The sequence below is a fragment of the Caloenas nicobarica genome, chromosome 6 (assembly GCF_036013445.1).
Source record: "Caloenas nicobarica isolate bCalNic1 chromosome 6, bCalNic1.hap1, whole genome shotgun sequence".
Classification (NCBI taxonomy): Eukaryota; Metazoa; Chordata; class Aves; order Columbiformes; family Columbidae; genus Caloenas; species Caloenas nicobarica.
The window spans coordinates 8,568,384-8,590,597 of NC_088250.1; the positions used below are offsets into that span (position 1 = coordinate 8,568,384).

General features: G+C 41.1%; 1 protein-coding gene across 7 annotated transcripts in view; it reads left to right on the forward strand.

Moving 5' to 3' along the window:
- Nucleotides 1-1,103: 1,103 nt before the first annotated feature.
- Nucleotides 1,104-22,214, forward strand: part of LRRFIP1 (LRR binding FLII interacting protein 1) — a 111,544-nt gene continuing 90,433 nt past the window's right edge. For 6 of the 7 annotated variants that reach the window (XM_065637208.1, XM_065637200.1, XM_065637207.1 and 3 more), the window contains exon 1: nucleotides 1,104-1,282. In XM_065637208.1, the coding sequence (XP_065493280.1) occupies nucleotides 1,193-1,282 (90 nt within the window). In that variant the 5' untranslated portion in view covers nucleotides 1,104-1,192. Of the gene's footprint in view, nucleotides 1,283-1,444; nucleotides 1,694-22,214 lie in introns of those variants that run through there. The other variant, XM_065637204.1, reaches the window with a different exon arrangement.

Consider the following 22,214-nt stretch of genomic DNA (forward strand, 5'->3'; position numbering starts at 1 on the left):
GGAATCCCGGAGAATAAATGCTCCTTGTCAATGTGAATTAATTAAGCATTGATGTATTTGACACTAGAATTAATCATGTCCACTTATGCTTAACATGAAAATTGATGGTTGAAGGGATCCCACGGGGATACAAGGCTGGGTGAGCGCTAGGGGCAAGGGGAGATGGATTTCTGGTCCACTCCCCTCGTGTTTGTTGCAGAAAAACCCCCCAGGTTCACAGACAGGGAAATTTCAGGGAAATTTTATTAAACTTTGCGGACACGAGGCCTCAGGAGGAGGATCACCAGGGGCTGGGAAAACATGGTGGGTGCATGTTAGAGGATAGCGGTTTCTGCAATATGAAAGAAAATACGTTCAGAGAAGAGAAGCAGTTGGGGTTCTTACAGCCTGGTCCACAGCCAGGATCCCCCCTTGTCACCGAAAATGTGTAGTGAGAAAAATCTGACCTCTGTGAATTGTGTATGACAAGGAACACCTATTTTTAGGAGATGCTGTAGAGTAGGCATCTTGCTTATGCCATGAAGCTGTTAGTGCTGTCTGCAATTTTCCCCTCTCCATTTGTGAATCTTGATCTTAGTACATCGGTTTGCTTCTGTAGAATTATACTTCCCTTGCCTTTGGCACAGGGCTCATGAAAACGATGCCGATATTTGTTCTTGGGAACACGTATTCAGTAATTGCACCAGGTAAATTAAGAGTATACCAATTAAAATTATTACTGATATGTAGTATGTGACATGATTGTTTTTAATGCCCGGGTAAGGTGGGGAACTCATCTATCTGCTTCTGCTGACAAAATATTCACTTGTTTCTTGTAAAGATGAATGGTCCCATAAGAAGCAGCATCAATGCGACACTACTACCCAGTCATCAGAAGAGCTGTGGTTCCCAAAACAGCTGTAATGTTGTGTACACACCGCAACGTTGTATGCCCAAGAGCGCACCAACCGAAGACCGCGGCTGTGCCCGGCCAGGGTGGCGGGTGCCGCGGGGAGGGGTCCCCAGCGGGGAAGGCACGGGAGGAGCGGGCGGCCCGGCCCCTCCGAGCGGGGGGCGGCGGCGCATGCGCGGTGCGGGGGGGGGGGCGGTAACGGCCGGGCCCTTCACGCCGGCGACCGGCAGAGGAGGCGGCGGCGGGAGGGTCGTGTCTGTGTCCGTGTCCGGCGGGCAGTGGCGGTGGAGCGGCTCCGCCATGGGGACGCAGGGTGCCGGGCGAAAGCGGCTGCCGAACCGGGAGCGCCTGACGGCGGAGGATGACGCGCTCAACCAGATCGCCCGCGAGGTGAGCGGCGACCTCCCCCCCCGCCTCCCCGCCACAACCCCAGCCCTTCTTCTCTCCCCTCATCTCCCCCAACCGCCGCGCACGCGCCCCCGGGCGGCGGGCACAACGGCGATTCGAGGGCGGGTTGATGAATCGCCGAATAAAAGCCGCGTTCATCCCGGCCTGGTTCGTGCTCTTGGAGCATCGCTTCAGCCCGGAGCGCTCGGGGGGTTTGTCCGTGGGGAGAGCGGCGCCGGCCCGGGCGGGCGGCCCCCCCTGCTGCAGCCCCTCCGGCGGGGGGACCTTAATTGTCTGCGGCTGAGGGCGTTAATGGGCGAGAGCCGGAAAACAGGCCCCTCGGGCTTCTCGTGGATACATAAAAATTAAAAAAAACGTAAAGCAGAACGCTGCGAGATGATGCTAGACGTAGGCGTAAGTGTACAATCTAACTTGGAAACGTGCTTATATTTAATGATTTAGGCTTGCTGCTCTAGACACTGCGTTGTGCTTGATCTGGCTTTAAATGGTTAAAACCAGCTGACGACCGTTATCTTTCTACCTCCTTATTCTTACTTGCTGTGGACAGTTGCTTTGCTTCAATGGTGAACAGGATGGCATGAATTTGGTTTTTATGTCACTAAAGCCAACACAGGTTGTTCTGCGTCCTCCCTCCCACGATCTTCTCATGGGGGAGATGGGCAGCTCCAGCCTGAGGTCGGGATAAAGCGGCTATGCGGTTGTTCTTCACTGTGTCTAAGCTGATCTGCTGCTGGCTGTTGCTGAAGGTGGCCGTCCCCTTCCCCTAGCATAGGTTATGTGCATCTCCTCCCTGCCTTGTGTTGGTGTAACCCCAAGATGGGTGACAAGATAAATCACTCTTCTAGAAGAGGCTTAAGTCTGTCTTGGTTTCCTTTCCTGAACCACACTTGCGGCAGGATCGGATGAATGCCAATGTGCAGCTTCCTTTGGTGGCAGCTGGCTGTTGGATTGAGTTAGCTGTAACATCGTGCACCTTGGATGTTATCACTAATGGTGTGGGAAGCCTTTGCTATTCTTGTGAAGTGATTTGTAGCACGTTTGGAATACATGCAGTAGACTGATTTCTGCATGAGTGATTTGGATAGCATATTTCCAAAGGTCAGATTTTTGCCGAAGTATGATGAGAAGATGGGAAAGTTCTCAGGGATAGATTCCAAGGTAGGAGGACAATAATGTCCCAAGTCCTGGAAAAAAGGTACCAAGTAAGAGTGACTGTGCTGTCTGTTAGAGTTTGAGTTCTGATATCCTGGGAATTGCTTCAGGATAAGGGCTTAAATGCCACAACCGTGTCCTTGCTGTGCTGTCACTTGATCATGGAAAGCATCAATCTCTAACAGAGGGTCTAGGCTGTCCTTCTCTGTTGCACATTTCTCTCCCACTTTCATTTTTCTTTAGCTTATGTGCTGCTTTTCACTGTATTGTGCTGTGGTTTGAGGCCTCAGATATTGCATTGTTTCATGTTTTGTTTTGCCTTTTTTTTTTTTCTTCTGGGGATTGTTTAAAGGACAACTCCATTTGGTCAAAAAGCATGTCTCTTATCTTTTCCCTTGAGTGCTAAAACTGTGAACTGCCAAGTTCAAGGTTCAGCATTTTCTCATATTATTTTAACTCTTTGTATTACTCGGTCTTGAGTTTTATGCATATAAAATAGTGTTATTGTTTAACTGCCTGGTTTCCACACAGGAGAACCCAGATAAATATTTCTGTGTGATTGTAAGAACTCTTAAAAATGTAAAGTAAGCCTTTCGTCTCCTAATAAAGACGATGAGAGTCTTTATGTTGAGAAGGGGACAAGGGTTACTGATGTTTTGGCTCTTCCAGTCTTCCTCACAGGTGTTCAGGCAAAGCTGAGATGTAGACACGTTGCGTTTGTGCATAAGTTTTCACTGTTTCCTTTGGTCTGTCTTTGTTATCCAGCAGCTGCAGGCGCTTGCAAGTTATTAACAGATTCTAGGATCTCATTTTGCCGTGTTCAGATGGGAGCCTAAAAGAGCATCCAAACCAGATTGATTCATAGAGGTACTTTTACCTTGGGATCTCTGGGAGTAAGTTGAAATGTGTGCATCTTTTCTCCTTTTGGTTTTCCTCCAAAAGGACTGTGCTGCTTTGATACTTCCCAGTTGTTGCATTTTGTAATTGTCAAAAGATCCTGAAAAATCAGCAGTCTTTGCTATACTACGTACTTCTATAAAGACACATTAAGACTTGTAAAAACTCTCTTAAACTCCTGCCATTTGAAGCATAATTTTTTTTTGAATCTGCAACCAGGATGTCTTGCTGTGCAAGTGCAGTCTTGCGTAGACCAAAAGAATAAGAAGGCGGTCCTCACCCCCGCAGGATGCGAGAACGGTCTTAAGAGGAAGTAACTAAGCAAGCGGAAGGAAATTGTAAAAGTGAAGCATACTGTAGTGACAAGCTTCTAGTAGCAGTATTAGTAATGTTAAGCAGTAGTAGTAAGTTTTAATGTTTGAGACAATTTCTGAACTAGATTGACAGCCAGTGGTTTATCACCTTGTCTAGACCTCTTTAGAGCAGAGGGAGAAAGAAGATACAGTTACTGTGAATCATCTTGCCCATCAGGATAGAGTAGTAACATACCACGAAATCTGGCTGTTGAATTTCTGACTTACATGGTAGTTAAATGGATGGCAAATAATGAATATAGTTAAAACAAGAACATGGTGTGCAGAGTTTCTAGGGGACACAGATGACTGCTGCTCACGCTTTGCTGCACACCTAGCTTGTATTGCTGAGCTTATTTTTTCCAGGTGTCAACTCTTACAGATGAGAGCAAAGCTGATCAATGATGGGCTTCTCCGCTTTCAGACTTGTGTTGACGCCAGTAGATGATTCTGTGTTTAGGTCAGTGGAAACTTTTGGGCTATTTTATTCCTCTCCATGAATCCGTGCCAGCAGTGTTTGCAAAATCTAGCAGTTTGATACTCCTCGAGGTCAGTGCCAGCGCAGGCAGCAGTAACAGCGTGTGCGTACTGTGCGGTCGTCTGTCCTTTCTCTGCCTTCCCAAACGAGCCCAAGAGTCCTGTGCTGCTGAACCTTACAGGGACTGGCGTCCTGCTTTTTTCCTGCTTGGGTTAGATGGGTTTGATGTGATAACTTGAGACGTTGTTTCTAGGCGAATAGATTTTTTTTTTTTTTTTTCCCCTCTCTAACTTTCACTCTGCTCTTTGCTAGCTACAGTAATAGTGAAGTGTTACATGAGCAGAAAGAATTTTACAAATCCAATGAGGAACTGCCATCTGTGTAAACGAGATATTTTTCATGTAGACAGATGATATTACTTACTGGTTTTTATTTTCTCGAATGAGGAGGAACACAGTCAAGGTAAATTTTGTGTTTTTATTAGGAAAGTAATTTACACATTGTTTTGCTAATGTTTTGCAAACAGATTTGTGTTGTACTGCTCAGAAAAAAACAATCCTGTCTCATGTCATCTCTGTGCTAGAAATCGTCTCCTTTTCATCCAGCAATTTAGAGTAGCAGTCTTTAGCTGGTAATTAATCTGAAGTTAGTAATTCAAGAAGCATAACTTTATTTTCACTATTAAACAAAGTAATGTTATGAGGGTTGCTTCTTCACTCTTTTCTGCACTGTATGTCACTCTCAAAATTTCAAGAACTGTCACCTACGTACTTATGCGTATATAGTTATTACTTTTTAAATAACTGGCATTATTAGTTTGTGGACTGTAAATTGGATTGTTTCACTGAAGTTTTTAGTTTGGGCATTGGCTTGCATTCTTAGTGATTAAAAAATGGGGATGTTTCACTCCTATGAAGGAGCAGAAGTATAACTGATTAGAAATGGCTCAAAATGCAGGTGAAACCAACCAGTCAGCTTTACAGTAAGAAGGTACTATGTAACTTCAAAAGCCTCAACTGGAGTTTCAGGACTGGTGAAGAGATGCTTTGATCACTGCACATGGAATCTAAAGGGGAGAATTATCTGGTTTATATAACAATTTGGGTGACCTGCATAAATAGGTGTGGAAACAATTTGGTAAAGTTGAAGCTAACATAAGCCGAGTGGATATTTGTATATGGGAGCACAAGCCATGCAAACTTTATTGAACCGTTATGCAAACCAGAGCATTTGAAGCAGTGTATTCCCTGAGGATATACCAGGTAATGCTTGTATAAGATCTTTGTGCCTCGTTAGTATAGTGGTGGAAATTTTTTGAGCAGTATTTGGCATCAGAGATGCATAAAGACTTTTGTAAGCCAGACAAATATTCCAAAAGAAGCCCCTGGAAACACTTTGTTTTATGTAGCACCAATTGCTTGACTTATTTTTTTAATTTCATTACTTTCTGCCTTTATGAATGTTAACGTATCAGCCCAAAGAAAAATGATGTGAAAAAGCATGCGTGACTGAAGGTCTCTCTTCTAGAAGAGAAAGTTATGAAAGCGAGGGATGTTCATGGAGAGCTTGACCCAACTTGCTTACCTAAATATAGGAAGGAGGACTTTGTAGGCACACCTTGCCAGTAGGGCATGGAGAATTGTTCCAAAATTGAGATGATTTTCTGTAGTAAATGTGCTCTTTTTCTTGAACACTCCTTTTCGCTAATGTTTTATGTCTGTATATCCAGCAAATGGGATTGGCTTCACTTATAATCCTTCTCAAAAGAAATGTGTGAAGGAGCATCTTTGGATGGTTTAAGAAGCGAGACAAAAATCTTAAGTCCCATCTCATTTTAGTTAAATGGGTGATTGTGGCCTGTCTCCTGGTGCACAATCTTCCCCACAATGTGCCTATTGCAACTTTAAATAATTAGTTGCCTGTTTTTGTGCCCATGCCTGGCCTGAGTCCTGTTCAGCTGTTCTCTTGCTGTCCAAGGAAACAGCTGTTTAGGAACTGCGATTCCTATTTCAGTCAAGCAAGAGACTACTGTTAGGATTAACAACATGGGAAGCCCAGCCTTTTTCTTTGCAAGCCCAGATGCTGAGCTTGTCTGCAGGATGTAATACTAATCATTACCTCATCCAGAAGGATGTTTTTCCAGGCCTGTTGCTGGATAAAGTTAAAGCTCAAGTGTACTTGCAAGGCTTTCAACACTGTTCAGATGGGTTTTTTTCTTCCTTCGATTGCAAGGAGCACAATCCACGTAGCATTTTGGGCTTGCGAAACAAGGTATTTGTCCCTCCTGTCAAGTCAGCGGGTTGCCAGGAGTAGTGAATCTGTCTAGCTAGACATAAGCACTCGTAGGCAAGGCTTAAAATAGCAGCTCAGATATATCAGCTGTTGTCTCACTTGTGTTGAAATACTTTTTGGGGAGAAGAACTTGCCCATTGGAGTTGGGGGGGAAGGGAACTTCAGTAAGCCAAATTTTCCTTCAGATAGTTGTAGGCTGGCTTTGGGAGGTTTTTTGTTTGTTTGTTAATATTATACCAGAGGTGCTCATGAGAAGGGAAAGTGCATGGTCATTTCATCATGGAGCTTTCTCTGCTTCTAGCGTTACCTGATGCTCTTGTTCGTCACCCTGAGTCTACTGGAGATGAATAACTGGCCTTACACATAGTAGAAAAGCAGCTGATGTTTGGGCTTTCATCACATAGTAAAGATGAGGGAAGGTCTTAAGGATTTCTTATGGGAAGACATCTTTAACCATCTACTCTCAAGACGCTCTCCTTTTACCTTATTTCAGTTAGGGAACAAGAATTAAGCTGTAGAACTTGCCTAGCTAAAGCTGGAAAAATAACTGGTATGTGCATTGAAATGAGAGTATTACATCAGGGAAAAAGTACTTAAAAAGCATCCATATAGGTAGGCTTGGTCTTCAATCTTTCAAGTTAGTGTTGACCAATATGTTTTTCATAGCATGGGTAGCTGAGTAGTTGTGGTGCAGATCACTGCAGTTCAAGGTTACTGTGACGGCTAGATTCCAGCCTAGCATCTTTGTCTGTCATTTTGTTTTAAGCTCTTAAAAGTACGATGCTGTAAGGTAAATTGCTGCTTGGGAAGAGCTGCTGTATGCTTCTTCATCCTCTGCCTTGTGAGCAGTGTAACCTCTTACTGGAGGGTGAGACTAGCAACTGGAGACAGTAATCCCTTAAACTGAGTAGTCTGATGAGCTGGAGCTCATTTGCAGGTGGTCTTAGATATTTTGAGGATGGAGAACCACCGGTGTTGCTGGTACATAGCAAGAAATGTAAGGCAACTCTCAAAGGCCTGGTTGTAGAAGCTTCAGGTGTTGAAATTAAAGCTTGGTGTAGCATAATAAATACTAAATAAGGCAATAGTTCACTGCTAGGAATTTGGAGGTTTTAATTACTTAGGACGAGCTGATCTAGTTGCCATGCAGCATGTAAATGACTTCTGATAGGTGAATGACCATATGACATAATTTTCTGTTACAAAAATGTGGAAGTTCTGGTCAGGCTGTTTCAAAACTACTGATTTTTTGGAGGCTACTTAGACAGTAGAGAAGTCATGTATTCAGAGGCTGGGATAAAGCACAGAAGTAATACTTTCATGCTGGCAGGAATGTGCCATACCTCTGACCGCTGTACTAGTTTGACAGTTGTCGTTACCTAGAGTATTCACTGGTTAGACCTCGGTACCAAAGACATTTCCTGTGCGCATTTGGATGGATTTCTAATTTTTTAATTTGGCCTTTAACCAGACTTTGCTAAGCAGTATGAAGTGTGGAGGGCAGTGTGGAAATACTTGGGAAGTATTTCCTGATGAGCGGAGCTAAGAGCAGTTTTATGGCTTATCCAGCTGAGAGTTTTGGGCTTCGAGAGAGGAGAAGACACAAGCTACCTCTGACTAACGCTGCTTCCAGAACTAAGGGTTGCTTGGTTTGGGACATGGATGTATGCTTAACCAAAAACTGGGCGGAAAGGAGCATATCCCTGCTTAAATGAAACAGCATCCCCAAGTCTGATTTGACTCACACTTCAACATGTAGCCTGCAATCCTATTCTCTGTTCCTTCATCCCTTCAGTGTGACATGTTTTCCTGCAAGTGACTTTCCGATACCGTGTGTACCCCTCTAGGGTGTGGAATTGTGAAGAAGGTGTGGTTATTTTCAAATCCTTTGAAAAAGGTTGGGTTTATTGTCAGACATAAGGAATCGAATTTTTTACAAAACTAGCTATTTCTGGGTTAAGCAAAGATGGGTGTTTTGGGGTATTGAGTATAATTGCACAGAAACGGCACAACTCTGATCTGAAACCTTGAGTGACTAATTCTGACTTGGAAGCTCTACTGAATAGATTGAAATAACTTTTTTTTTTTTTTAATTTAGGATCTTATTTTTACTGGCACCAAACAGTATCTTAAGTGTCTGAGCTAATTGCTCATTAAAAGTTTCTGACCTAGAACTGGAAAGTTGATTGCTGCATGATGTACTTTCAGTAAAACATCCTGGGTGTGATCTGAAAAGAGGTGGATTTGTTCAGTCACATCTGCCTTGCCCTTCTGTGTGCCTGCAGCCTGCGAGCCAGCGGCTTGGCGTGCGCTGTGGTTTTATCCACCTAAATACTACCCCAGCATTTAAGAGTTGAGCTGGAGGCAGCGAACAGGGAAAGTGATCTGATGGTGCCAAATCCGAGCTGTGCTCCAGACTTGGATGTGGTGAGGAAGCCTCTTCCTTTCCTATTGTTTCTTGCTGGTTTGTTACTGCTCTGTTTCACAGCTCTTTTCTCCTTCCTGCACACTGCTTTTGTGTGCAAGATGAGAGTTTCTTGTGTGATACACTTTAATCCTAATACTATGCTTACAAAAACACTGGATACCTTCTAGTCCTTCGATGCTTCATGAGCTCCTGTGCTCTTTGAGAAAATATTTAGATTTTTTTGGTGTGTTATATGTTGCCGTACAAGAAATCAGAGCCTTTAGTAAACCAAAATTGCCAGGTGCATCACCACTGCTGTGTTCCTATTTTTAATACCTGGTAATTAGGTAGGGCGGTGCTTGTTATCATTGGCACATGAAGAAATGCAAAAACAGTAGTTAAGTTTCAGAGCAGCAATTTTCTTTCTTCTTAGCTGTCAGGAGGTTTATGTGAATGGGAGTGGACTATGAAATCTGTATTCGAACTTGTACCAAAGGAACAAGCAAAATGGTATCTCCAACTGCTACTGCCTTCCTCAAAAATAGATTCTCAGAGTTGGGTTTTTCCTACCGTCATGTCATTACTTGCAGTTTTTAGATTTAATTGGTGTCAGATTGATTTATCTTTCCCAGAATGGAAAACTTACTGGAAGCAAGTTCCACAAAAGCAGTTTATTTGCGTGTTTACTGGTTTAGCTGGTTGACCAATGACTCTTGTTTTAATATTGCTGGCAGTGAAGTGGTGATGTCCCAAGCAATCCCACTGGCAATTCTTTGCAGACTCTTTCTCACAATCCCACAGATACCTGGAGCGCAGAGCTCTGCACAGGCAGGGAATGTGAAAGAATTGTTTTTTCCCTCTCGGTCTCTGCTCTTACATATTTTGTGACCTTTACCTTTGCCAGCATCTGATTTAATTTTTTTTTTCTTTGCTTTCCTCTTTCGAGTACTTCCTACATCCCAAAATATCATTTCTCTAATCCCACATTTGAATACCAAATTTAGTCGAGTCTATCTCTTCTGTCTGCTTTTGCCAGCCTCTTCCAGTAGACAGAAATGGAATACAGGAATATCTGGCACGCTAAAAGCTGGGTCAGGTTTTTAAACTTGTTCCCTCAGGTCAGATGGATTTCAGGCATCCCCACTTGGGTCTGCTAATTATGGAGCGTTTATCAGCTAACATACTAGGTTGACAGGAGAGCAGCGAAAGGCTCTTAGTTTGCTTCACATGCGAAGAAATCCCTGGGCTCTGGTCTGTCAGACTTTAGTAGCTTCACATTTTTTTTTCGCTTTGCTTTTAAAACATGCATAACTTTAGATTCAGATATTTCAGATATGGCTGCTCATACTGGTGCCAATGTACTACAGTCTTCACATGCAAACATGAAATCATATTTGCTTTTGCTGACTATGATCAGTAAAAGATAACAACCTTTTTTCTTTAAATTTATTTTTTTATTAATTGGTGTAATCGCTTCTTGTTTCTCTCTGATTGCAAACTTGAAGTTCTTTCAGTTGAGTTACTAGGGAAATAATAGGTATAACCTTATGTGCTTTTAGAAAGTAAGTCAGCTGAAGTTTGAATGGTCTACAATGCTATTGCTTTGCTTTGCAACTGTGCATTTCACATAAGCTGTTTTCTTTGAAACATCTGTTATTCCATATGAAATGTTTGTGTGCTTGTCTTGATTTTTCTTCCTTTGCTGAATGTGTTGCTGAGCTCTAAGAGGATTTACATTGACAAATATGTTCAATCAACATCTGTTGAAAATTGAAGTGGGCTTTGGGGACATTTTCTGTGATACCAAAAGGTCATGCTACTCCTTTGTCTATTAAATATGAAACTTAAATCTGCCCTGATGTGAAATGAGCACATTGAACCAGTGATGTGACCTAACCTTTACATGAACTGTGGCGCAATCTAGGGGCTCTGGGAAATAGCACGCTTGTGTGTGGATATAAGGATAATGTTGGTATACATAGAGAATGTCAGTGTTTTATTTATAGAGGGTTACACAGTGTTTCTAGTAGTATTTGTACATTCTTGTCTAATTACCCTGGAAAAAAGAAATCCGTATTTGGTGAACTAGAACAAGTGAAGAAAGGTTCTCTATGTGCTTTTGTATCACTGATGGACTAAATGTATACTGTCAGACTTAAAAATTTTCAGGCTAGCAGTTCTGGTAACCCAGAACTTGTTGTCTAACCAAGCAATCTACAAATTTAGTATTAGAAAATAAAGATCAATGAGACTGTGGTGAGCTGTGCAATCCAGCAATCTCTCTTTTTTTTTTTTTTTTTTTTTTTTGGGGGGGGGGGGGGGCGGGGCAGTGGGGAGAGGACTAAACCTGTTAATACAGAAGCAAGCTTCTTGTAGAGATCTGCATTACCCAGAGTTGCTTCTCTGAGATCCGCTACCTGTGCTGCTGGCATAACAGGTCTGCTCTTTCAAGTCTTCCCTCCATAAAATCAAAACAGGGTGCCAAAAATAGTCTTAATATCTTGGATATGAACTCTGTGAATACAGCAATTAGGTATAGAAACCTTATGTATCACATTCTAAGATAGCTTGGTGCACATTAGAAGCTGGTATTAAACACTAAGGGAATTGGGGGTTTGTTGTAATTTCCTCTAATAGAATGTGTTTCTCAAAGGGCTGAGCTTTTGCCTCTGGTTCATCCCATTCCCTCACCATTTCTTGTTAGTTGCCATTTTTCAAACACAGCTGGTCCTGACATTGAAGTCATTGATCGCCACAATTTGAGTGTTAACTTTATCCTCAGTCGCACAGTCTATTTATAATCGTATGTGCTGGGTGGTCATTGCTGTTAGGAAAAAAAGGAGCAAGCAAAGAAAGGACCTGACCGGGGAGGGCTGCCTCTGTCTTTTGCTGTTGGTGTATTCCAAATGTATTCCAATCATTTCTTGATTTCAAGAACTCCAGTAAGTACCCATGAAGGTCATTTTTCTTGTACCACTAAACAAGGCGTGCGTAGCCTGGTAGCGTATTTCAAACTAGAACTCATTTGTAAGGGTTAGGACACAGATTCGCCAGGTAATCCATTATAGCTCAGACCCAGTTTGGGTACTGTAATCCTGTCCCACTCCCACACAAAAGCTGTCCAATCATTTCTTAAACAATGCTGGTTTTTTAGCTTTAATCTGAGCTGATGGGTTGTTCAGCACCATCTCGCTCAGGGCAAGTTGTCTTGACATGTCCTGACTCTCTCAGGGAATTCCTCTTCCCATGAGGGAATGGGTTGTGGAACGATAGCAAGCGTGACAGGGTAATTCCAATCTGCTGGCCAGGTAAGAGTATCTTGTAGATACAAATTTTTGAATTCATTGTAATGGTGATATATGGAGGATAGTGTGATATAATTTACTTTTTTTTCCTTTAAATTTAATTATCTATTGTCAGGTCTCTTAAAATTGCTTGAGAAGTGTGAATTTTCAAAACGTTTTCTCTGAAATTTCCTGTGTGCTTTTTCTGCAAACTGAATGTAGAACTTGGCTCCTCTCCTGAAGATACATAGTTAGAGTGCTATTACTAAATGGTTGATGTTTGTTCTTAAAGGACAGAAAATCTGGTAAAACACGATGTAGTAGAAGCCATTATCTATACTGTGCAGCATACAGCTGTACTAACAACAAAAGGCAACGTCACCAGGTTTTTTAAAATGTGGTTTCTCTGGATATAGACACTTTTCTTTAAATCAGGTTTGTTCAAGCAGGTTTTGGCATTTCTTTGGTGGATGTTAGAAATCAAGAATTTCAGCCTGTATTTGAAGTGTTCAGATTCTTCCATCAGAGTATAGGTAGCCTGAGGGAGAGCTGTAGGTTTTTTGTTATAGCAGAACATCAAGGTTAATCAGAAGCACAGTCTCTCTGCGGGAGGGGAGTACAATTTGAAGAATTGCACATGACTCTTTCCCATCTAGCTATTCCCAAACAGTTTTTACACGCAGGACTGGTCCAATGCTTAACACAAGTATAAAGTAGTGGGGAGCATGAAAACTAATGTCAATTGTTATAATAGTTCTCTCGTATATGGTAAATCTGTGTATATGTTTTATATATAAAATTAAAACAGTCTTCTCTGGTGATGGCTTATGTAGAGTCCTTCATACAATTTATGCACTAGACTTCTGATCTTCTCCAGTACTTAGAATGACTCTTTTTTTTTTTTTTTTTTTTTTTGGATTTCATATAAAGTCAGTGTAGTTGAAGAGGTAATGAAAAACCGTGCCTTGCAACTAGTAACTGTTATACTGTAGTCCAACAAAACAATTTATTGTAAACACAATAAAATGGTCTATTACCAGATTACTTTATTAACTCTAATCAGTCTAAAGAGCTAAATTTAATTAAATCTGCTTGTGGATGTGAACATTCGACCCATGGAAAGGTGCACTAAAGGTAATCTCCAGTTTTGAATCTTAACATTCCATGTAAAAATCTACTGGTTTGTCTTTAATTTGCTTGAAGCCAGGTAAGATTGTAGCTTTAAGGATTTTTATTATTATTAATTGTTATTTGAAGAGGTCTGACCTCCCTGACTTCTTGTGAAAGAAAATGGAAGTATACCTATGAGATATGAGGAAATAATTTTGTATATTGGATGCATGTAGTTGGAAGTATTTTCTACTTATTGAAAGTGCTATGTAAACAGAGATCGAGCCCTCTGTTCTGACTTGATACTTCGTGAATGTTTTTGACATTAAACTTGAGTTCTAAGAGCTCACACTGTGGGCACTACAGGAAATCCTGCCTAGTAGCTTTGCAAATCCAGGTGTCTTCTTGGGAAAGGCTGCAGACCCTTCCAGACTGCATCACGGGTAACTGCGTGCCATGCCTAGATGGTGAGTGGAAGTCTTAGGTGTGTTTATTTTTATGTAGGATAAAGACCACACTCTTCTGTTGGTAAATGCATAAAGGTTTCTTGCATGTATTTTTAGTTATGTTGGTTTTTAAAAAGAAAATATGTGAGGAGATAGAGGGGAAGGAAGCAATGGCCACCTGAAAGAAAGGTCTGATGCTGGTGCAGAGCAAAGAAGCAGCTGACAAGGTCTGATGCTGCAGCCTAAGACAGTGGGTAGATAACCCTCTATGTAGTATAACTTTGTAACTCATTAAGTATTTTGTGTACTTACATGCTCAAATCTTTATTTCTACCACTTTGAGTGACGTGTTTTATGAAAGGCTTTTACTGACTTAAAGAAATTAAATAATCAACTATAAGTGCTAGGTGCGATGGGTCTTTCCAAAGACCGGATCGCATTTTTATTTCTGTTTTATATGCACTCTTGAGAACGTTATGCTGTGCTTTGGTCATATGAAAGTAAGTCCAAAGGAAGACTTCTTTTTTGCCACTCAGGCAAACTTGCAGTCAGTGTCAAGCAGACCATGTTATTCAGACATACTGTGCACCAGATAGCCAGTTTATATATAGAAATAACAGACTTCTGGTACTCCCTTTAATGTGCTAAGCTTGACAGAATTCCGTTTGAGGTGCAGTAAGTGATTACTCTGGCTGGATTTGCTGGTTCATGAATGCTGGGGAAAAGAGGGGAAGTACAGTGTGGCAAATAAGGGCAATCTGGATATTTAGTATCATGGGCTGAATTGTTTCCTTCAAAATATACTTGCTTTAGAAGTGTGCTAGGCGATTTATTTGTTTATTTATTGACACTGTCTTCAGTTTGCTTTTCCTTCAGCTCTGCATCAGGAATACAGGCAGACCAGGTACAGTGACATGTAATATTCATTCTAATACTGCCAAACCAGGACAATTGTATAAATGGATTGAATTTCCAATTCTGTAGCATTGCAGTGAGTTCTTTCTGAAGTGTGACCTGATTATCCAGGAAGCACCTTGAGAAGTATAAAAGTGAGATTTGTTTTTATATAACATAATAGGTCTTGTTCCCAGTCATCTGTTCTTCTAATTATTAATTTGAAAGAACTTTTCTTGTGCAATAATTTTTAAACCAGACCTATTTTTATAGTGTGTGAAAATACTTAGGCTGGGTGGGAGTCTGCAATAAATACTTTTATTCCCTAAAGTGATGGCTCTTGGCCAACTTCTGTACTTTTACTCATCAGTTGCTGGTCTTAATTCTGCTGAATTCAAACATTTTATCTCTGAAGAGCAGAAGTATTTATTTTGGCATGATTCTTACTCCAGAGTATTGTTTCATTAATGACATGCTCATTCTTAAAGGTTCCTTCAGGAGCCTGGCTGTGCCACTGCCCTGCGTGACACTGTGCAGCCCAGTCAATATAGACATTGGCTTCAAAGGGTCCTTGTTTCTTTCTCAAGTTTTAATGGAGCTGGAGACCCTCAAAAGATTGTATGGCTGGCAATGCTCAGTACAACACTTTTTTTCCCCATTAAAATATCAAATCAAGCTTTCAGCATGAAGGTGTGTCTTCAATAAAAGATCTTCAGAGTGAGGGCTGAGTCTGAGCACAGCAATGAAGTTTCACTATGTTGGTTTATCTTCTCATCCCGTTTGGTTGCTTATACTGTGAGATTATGTTACATAAAAATGAAATCCCAAGACAAAAACCCAAACCAAAGACCAAAAAACCCAAACCAAAGACCAAAAAACCCAAACAAAAAACAGCAACAAAAAGCAAACCAAACAAACAACAAAAAAACACACCAAAAAACCCCCACAAAACCCCAACCAAACAAACAAAAGAACCCCAACAACTCTACAGCTTCCTAGAAGCCTTTTTGGTTTGTCAAGTAACGCTTATTTTAGAAAGGGGCTAGTTCAGGGGCATGAGAGAAAATCATAGTGATGCCATCAAATGCTTCAGTAGTCAGATGTCAAAGTACTCAGCATTTGTTTTGCTTGAATGCTTTTTAATGTTACTGCTTTTATAAGATAACCAGTGTTCTGTGCAACTGCTTTCTCATTTTCATGCATCTCATGGGCACATCAGCTCTCTTCATTATGGAATACCCTAAGCTCCTCAAATCAAAGAGTTTGAGTTGTCACCGGTTATGCTTTAGTGAAGTGCAGAAAACTACAGAAGCCTGTTTTATTCTGTTGTTTGGTGGCTTTTTCTGCCATAGCAGTGTTGAAAATTCCAGGGGAAAGGGTTATGGGTGGGATGGAAATGGAGAGTGAACTTTCCTGGCTTGGACATTGACTTTAAACCAAGAACAAAGTGATCCTGGCAGAGTATCATGGGAAAATCTATGCTTCTGGGGTAGTCAGATACCACATTTTACAACTGCAAAGCTTATTCAGAAGGGGGGAAAAAAGAAAAAATAAGTTGGTGATCATGCAAAAGGGGAGGAGAAAAAGGAGAGATGTGTTTGATGCCTTAAAATATCTTTGAGAGCCAAGTGCTGCTGTTGATTTCAACAGTTCCTTGGAAGTTGTGCTGTCAATAAGGGAGGGAGCATGATGCCGTTGGTGTATCCAGTAAGAGATGGGGGCAAAAAAGGTGCTTAAGTTTTGCCCGATCAGCATAGATGTGAGAGCAGAACCCAGTTATGGTTCATATTTATCCCCCATTTCTGAACTCCCAAGCAGTCGCTTCCCTCCCCGTGCTGTTTCCCCTTGCTTGAGAGGTGCAGCAGTGCTGGCTCTGGCTGGGCTTTCAGCTCCGCTGGGCCCCTGCCTGTGGTTTAGCTAAGCTGGGTGTCATAGGAATGAGCTTCCTGCCCTGATGGTTCCGTCTTCCCCTCCCTGCCGCTGACTCATGCTTGCAATCAAATGGCAAAGTTAACTCCTTAAAAGAGGAAAAAATAACTCTTCTGTGAATACAGAAAAACTGGTGTGTTTGGTTTTTTTTATTTTGGAGTTTGTGTTTTGCCTCAGTGTTAGAAATGTACTGACCAGTTATTCAGGATGAAGTAGGTCGAAACGTGAACTGGCTCAGTCTTTCCAGTTCAAGTGTCCCAGGCAGGCAGCAGAGGTTTTCCTCATGTCTGTTGCTGGCTAATTTTCAATTCCATTCTGAATCAAACAGATTAGAGATCTGTGGCAGCTTTGTTTTTTGGTTCAGAATCTTGAACATTAGTGAAAGCATTACGAGAAAGGCCTTTTTCTTCGTACAAGTCCTGTCTTAACCTGCCTGGATTTGGCAAGTATGGAAGGCAAAATTTGAAGGATTATTGTGCAGATGAATTGACTGGAAGCTTAACCTTGATGCAGCCAGGCCTTCACCTATCTCCTTGTCAGGATAGTTTTAATCTAGTGTTGGTCTTTAGCATCTGAAATTTATTACAAAGTGATTATATTGGGTGGAATTGCACTTTATAAACCACAGCCTGAGGTCAGCAAAAATTGCGCTAGACCTATTTATTGTGAGTATAAGCTCCCTAGTGCGATGTCTGTTGTATTATGATACTGCTACAAGACAGGGTTATATTTAAAAGCAATGCTGATTTATTAATAACATCTAGAGAAAATGAGATTTTATATTTGGCAGTTTTTCTCCTCCTCCGATACATATTTTTTCCAGTATACATTTGAGAAGTTGTGTGTGTGTATCCCCAGGTTTGGCAAGTTCAAACTATATAACTTTAAATATTTAATCTCAGACAAGAAAATCAGGAGGACTGATGAGTTAATGAATGAGGTGAAAGAGTAGACAGGACAAGCCAAGAGACCCTTAATAGTTCTGGCTGCTTTTGTATGTAGTGTACCTTTTATCCCTGCATTTGGACTGGAGTCATTTCCTCACATCTGATATTTTGGCATGCTGACTCTTTTCTTGTTGTAGAGGCTTTGGACCATGATTGTTTAGCAGTAGTCTCAAAGAGCTTTTTGAAAATAAGAACTAGAAAAGCATCCTGGTAAAGTTTGGGAGCAAAACTACAGCTTCATCTGTTCCTTGTGCTCTCAGAGCAACAAAGCTGGATGTGAGAAGTGTGTGTGAGCAAAGGGGGCAAGGTCACAGCTTGGTTGCTGGCAACAAATGGCACACATCTCTGAAGGCTGTGTAGGTTTGTGTACCTTTATTTCTAGTAAAATGACTGAATAATGGTGAAAAACTAGATTAGAGCTTTGCATTGTGATTGCAGTTGAGTTTCCCTGCCTGTAGGAAGGCTGAAAGCTTAGCTCATTTCTTTTATAAGATTATGTTGCAACCACTTGCCATCTGAAGGTAGAGCTTTGTCAAAAAAGACATTGCAAATGACAGCTGAGAGCTGAAAAAACTTGCATATGTAAAAGAGGAAGAACTCGCGATGCTTCTCACTGTTCAGAGACTGGGAAGGTTACTGATGACACCTGCCCGTATTACAAATGCGTTGCTAACACTATCAGATGGTGCAAAGAGGTTGTAGTTTTGCAAGTTTGGTATGTGAGAGCAAAGTCTGTGTGATGCAGTATATCTGCATAATAACTGGAGTCGAACCAGCCCCTGGACTACCACTCTGAGGTCGCGCTGTGGCCTCCCTCCTTGGCAGCATCTCCTTTTCCCCTTATGACAGTCCCCCTGTGGACAGACCCCTGGTACTCACAGTCATTCAGTTGTCACTTGCAGCTAGCTCCTTAGCCAAACACTAGGTTTCCTCATTGCTACAAAATGTGAGTTGAGGTCTAAACACGTGGAAAATGGTTTAAGACTAGTGTCAATTCTTTCTGAGGCTTTCTCAGAAGTCCATTTCATATCTCCAAGTGAATTTGGGGATTTACTGGAACAGGAGGGGAAATATAGACCCTTATTTGGATGCTAAAGCTTGTCTACAGCAATGTTCATGTTTCAGCTGCTCATTGTGTTGAAGAAGCTTCATTATGCTGAGCAATTCACTATGATAGATTATCAAATTGATTCTTTATATAAAAAAAATTACTCAGAACTCTGATTCGTACTACTAATTACTGCTGAAGACCTCTCTGACTCTTATAATTAATGTTAATAGCCTTATAAATATTCTGCAAATATAATTAAATGAAATTACATGTTAGAGAAGTAAAGATTAAGTTGCTATGTTGGTGAGGACTACCAGGCTCTAGCAGAACTGTGAGAACAAAACCTCGCAGAGAAATTGGCACCTTTCTGGCAAAGGTTTTGTTGATACTTGTAGTTTGAGGAAAATATTGTTTCTATACCTTGTGCAATAAAATTAATCATTGCATAGAATATTTTCATAATAGTAAATATGCTAGGTGTACTTATGTAAATAGCATTGATTTTCCGGAGTGTAAAAAATAATATTCAGATGCACTTTCCTAATCTCTGTAAAACTGTAGCTTTAGTCTTGGTGTGTCAAGTCCTTAAATCTGCTTTTTGTGCTGGCATTTGGCTTTTCAGCACTGAATTTTAATGGCATTGAGTTGAAAGTGGCTTTACCTTTCATGAAAGTGAAGACTGTGTGTGCTTGACAAAAGGAAGGGGTTTAAAGATCCCACACCTTCTTGTGATTCATGGGGTGGGGTGTGGAAATGAGTTTCTAAAATTAAACCAGACTTTCACATAACTTTTTTTCTCCTCTTTTTCCAAGTGAATGTGTTACATCGTGTTCAACAGGTACTGAAAAGCAAAGAGCCCCCATGAAAGAATTTTCATGCCAGAACTGGTAACGCTAATATCTCTGATCCCTGCTTGGATTTTTGAAGTCTTGAAGGATAAGTTACTTACGTCATCTTGAATATACTCTCTTTACCCTTTCCCCTGTTGGAAAGGGAGGGTGAGAGTATGTTTCCTGCAGTCATTCCCTTGCAGGGAGGCAAACAAATAAGGAAGAGTTGTGTTACATGCTGTAGTTATGAGAGTTATTTGGAGATGGCTGAGTTGGTCAACAGCTGCAGCCCTCTGCTATCGTGTGAATGGTTTGCTTTTTGCCACACTGCTTATTTTAATGAACTCCATCTGTACACAGTGTAGTCCATAGTAGAAAGCAGATTGCTGGGCTGATGGTGTCTACAATGCAGTATAGATGCTGTGAGCTGACCAGTCTCTACTAGGTTGCAGATGAAGGTTGAATATGAGGCAGATACCTTTTCGTTTAGTGCAAGAGCAATTTCCAAAATGTTGAAATTTTGCCTGAAAAGGAAAGATCGCAGGGTGGGGAGGAGGGTGAGGCAGCAATTGCTTAGAAAAGGGCTGACATTTTTCTGAAAGAGGCAGCTCATAATCACTGAAACTTGTGTAGTTAAATCCCTCTGTGGTTTCCTCCTCCCCCTTTCCCTCTCCTCCCTCCTCCCCGCGCCCCCCCGCCCCCCACCTGAAAAAAGGCATGATGATAGTGGCTTACAATTTGGAATTGCCCCACTATTGAAAGTTATTTTCTTTCTGGAGTCTCTGGTTTTATCCAGATAGTATATTGGTGTAGAAACTTGATGTCATGTCCTTCAGGCTCTTGCTAAGACAAATGTGACAAAGGAAACATGGAATGGATTTGTTTCAATTTGGTAAATTCCAACCAAAATCAAAGTACTTAATCAAAACAGAAATAAGAATAATAATGTTGAGTTTAAACTTTGTTAATAAGACTTAAATGATGCTATTTTTTTAGCTGCAGTTTATTCAGGTAATGTTGCTTCTGACTGAGTCTAAATATATGAAGTATGGCATCCAAAGCCATAGCTGGCTTACTGGGAATGTACAGTGTAGCATATTTTCCTTTTCCTCTGCCATAGGTTGAATATAAATCCCCAACAGCTTACTGTACCAAAAATAAGGCTGTATAAATATCTGAGCACATGGAAAAATAACTGGCCTATTACTACCACATCAGAAATTAAAAGAATTATTCAATTTTAGGCACTCAGTGAGGACCCCTTAAATTAGTAACAATTCTATGAAACAAAACATCCCAGATTTTAGGCAGTTTTCTGGAAATGAGCAAGGGAATGCTGGCACAGGCACCGAGGTGACCATTACTAAGTATTTCGGAGGAAGTGTTTGTCTGACAGCTTGTACTTGCAACAGCTGACATTTTTCCACAAAAAGTGTATGCCAAATTAGGTAACTTTACATTGCTTTTTTGCTCTTTGTGTTCCACTTGCTTTTCCTGAGAGTGCAGTGTTTACAGTGAGGATGCTTAATCTGTGACTGAATGCATAAATTAGTCACCTGACCACTTGTAATAAACTTAAAATGATACTATGGAAGGGAATTAATGCCTTAGACATTCATTAGTGGGATCTGTAAACTCTCATCTCTAGCTGTCAGATCTGTATTGACACTAAGGAAGATGCTGTTGCAGTTGGATGCCTGTGAAAACAATTAGGATGGAAGAGATGCAGAAAAGAAACTCATCTGTTAATCTTGGGATAGTTCACTGATGGAGATCTCTTGGTGAGAGGAATTTATACTCCATCTGTCTGTGCAGTGTTTGTAAGGATTTCAGGATTGTGGCTTGTGGCAGTACTCTTGCTTATGTCAGAAAGATCTGTCTTCCAGGCAGATTTGTGAGGAGGCTGTTTCTAGCACTTTTCCTGCTAATGAAAAGTTAATCACCACCTACTCACTACAAAGCCTGTGTAAGGAAGGAAGGGGGAGTATTTTACAACTTCTTCTGATTGACATAATTAAGAAGGTGCTAAAATTCTAGATAGTAAAGCTGTCTTGGTACTGTTCCTTAGGTGTTTCTTCAGTTTAGTTAAACGTTAAACATGATTTAATGTCTTATTCATTAAAATACGGGATGTTCATTCCTAGATTTTAAACCGCAAAAACCCTCTGGTTGATGTGATAGGCTAAGTTTGAGGTCTGTTTGTCTACACTATGAAATGCCTAAATGTCATTACTCCTAAAGTCACCTTGCCTATCTTTCTGTCTTGGTTCCATGAGGGACCAAGAAACAGTCATTCAGTTTTTAATTCCAGTATTTTTAAAATTCCAGTACTTTCACAATCCATTTTTTCATCAATAAAACACTAGCTTCAACTTCTTGCTTACACTTTATACTTTGGATATTTTAATATTGGGAACTCTTGGATTTCAAGGTGGAATTATATGTCATTTACGAAGTTCATAAGTCATCAAGATAAATTGTCATCTTAGTTCTGAGCTTCCCATTCCACCTCCGCCTGGGGGTGTGGTACAGTCATCCCTGAAAAGGTATATAGAGTCATGAGGTATTGAGGAGGAAGGGCTGAGAACAGCTGCTGGTTAATTTTTGGAGGTGACCATATCTTCTCCTGGGTCTGCACAAATCCCGAATCTACTCCCATTGAACTTGGTGGGAGCTACGCAGAATGTGGTAAGTTGGGGAGCCTATAATACATCTACAGAAGGGATCAGGGGGACAAGTCAAAAAATGCATTTGGACCCTTGTGTTGAGTTGAGCTGTTTCTGTCTAGTGTGGTTCAGTCTTATTTCTGTACAAAGGAATTGAAGTTTAAGCAGATGCTGCTGT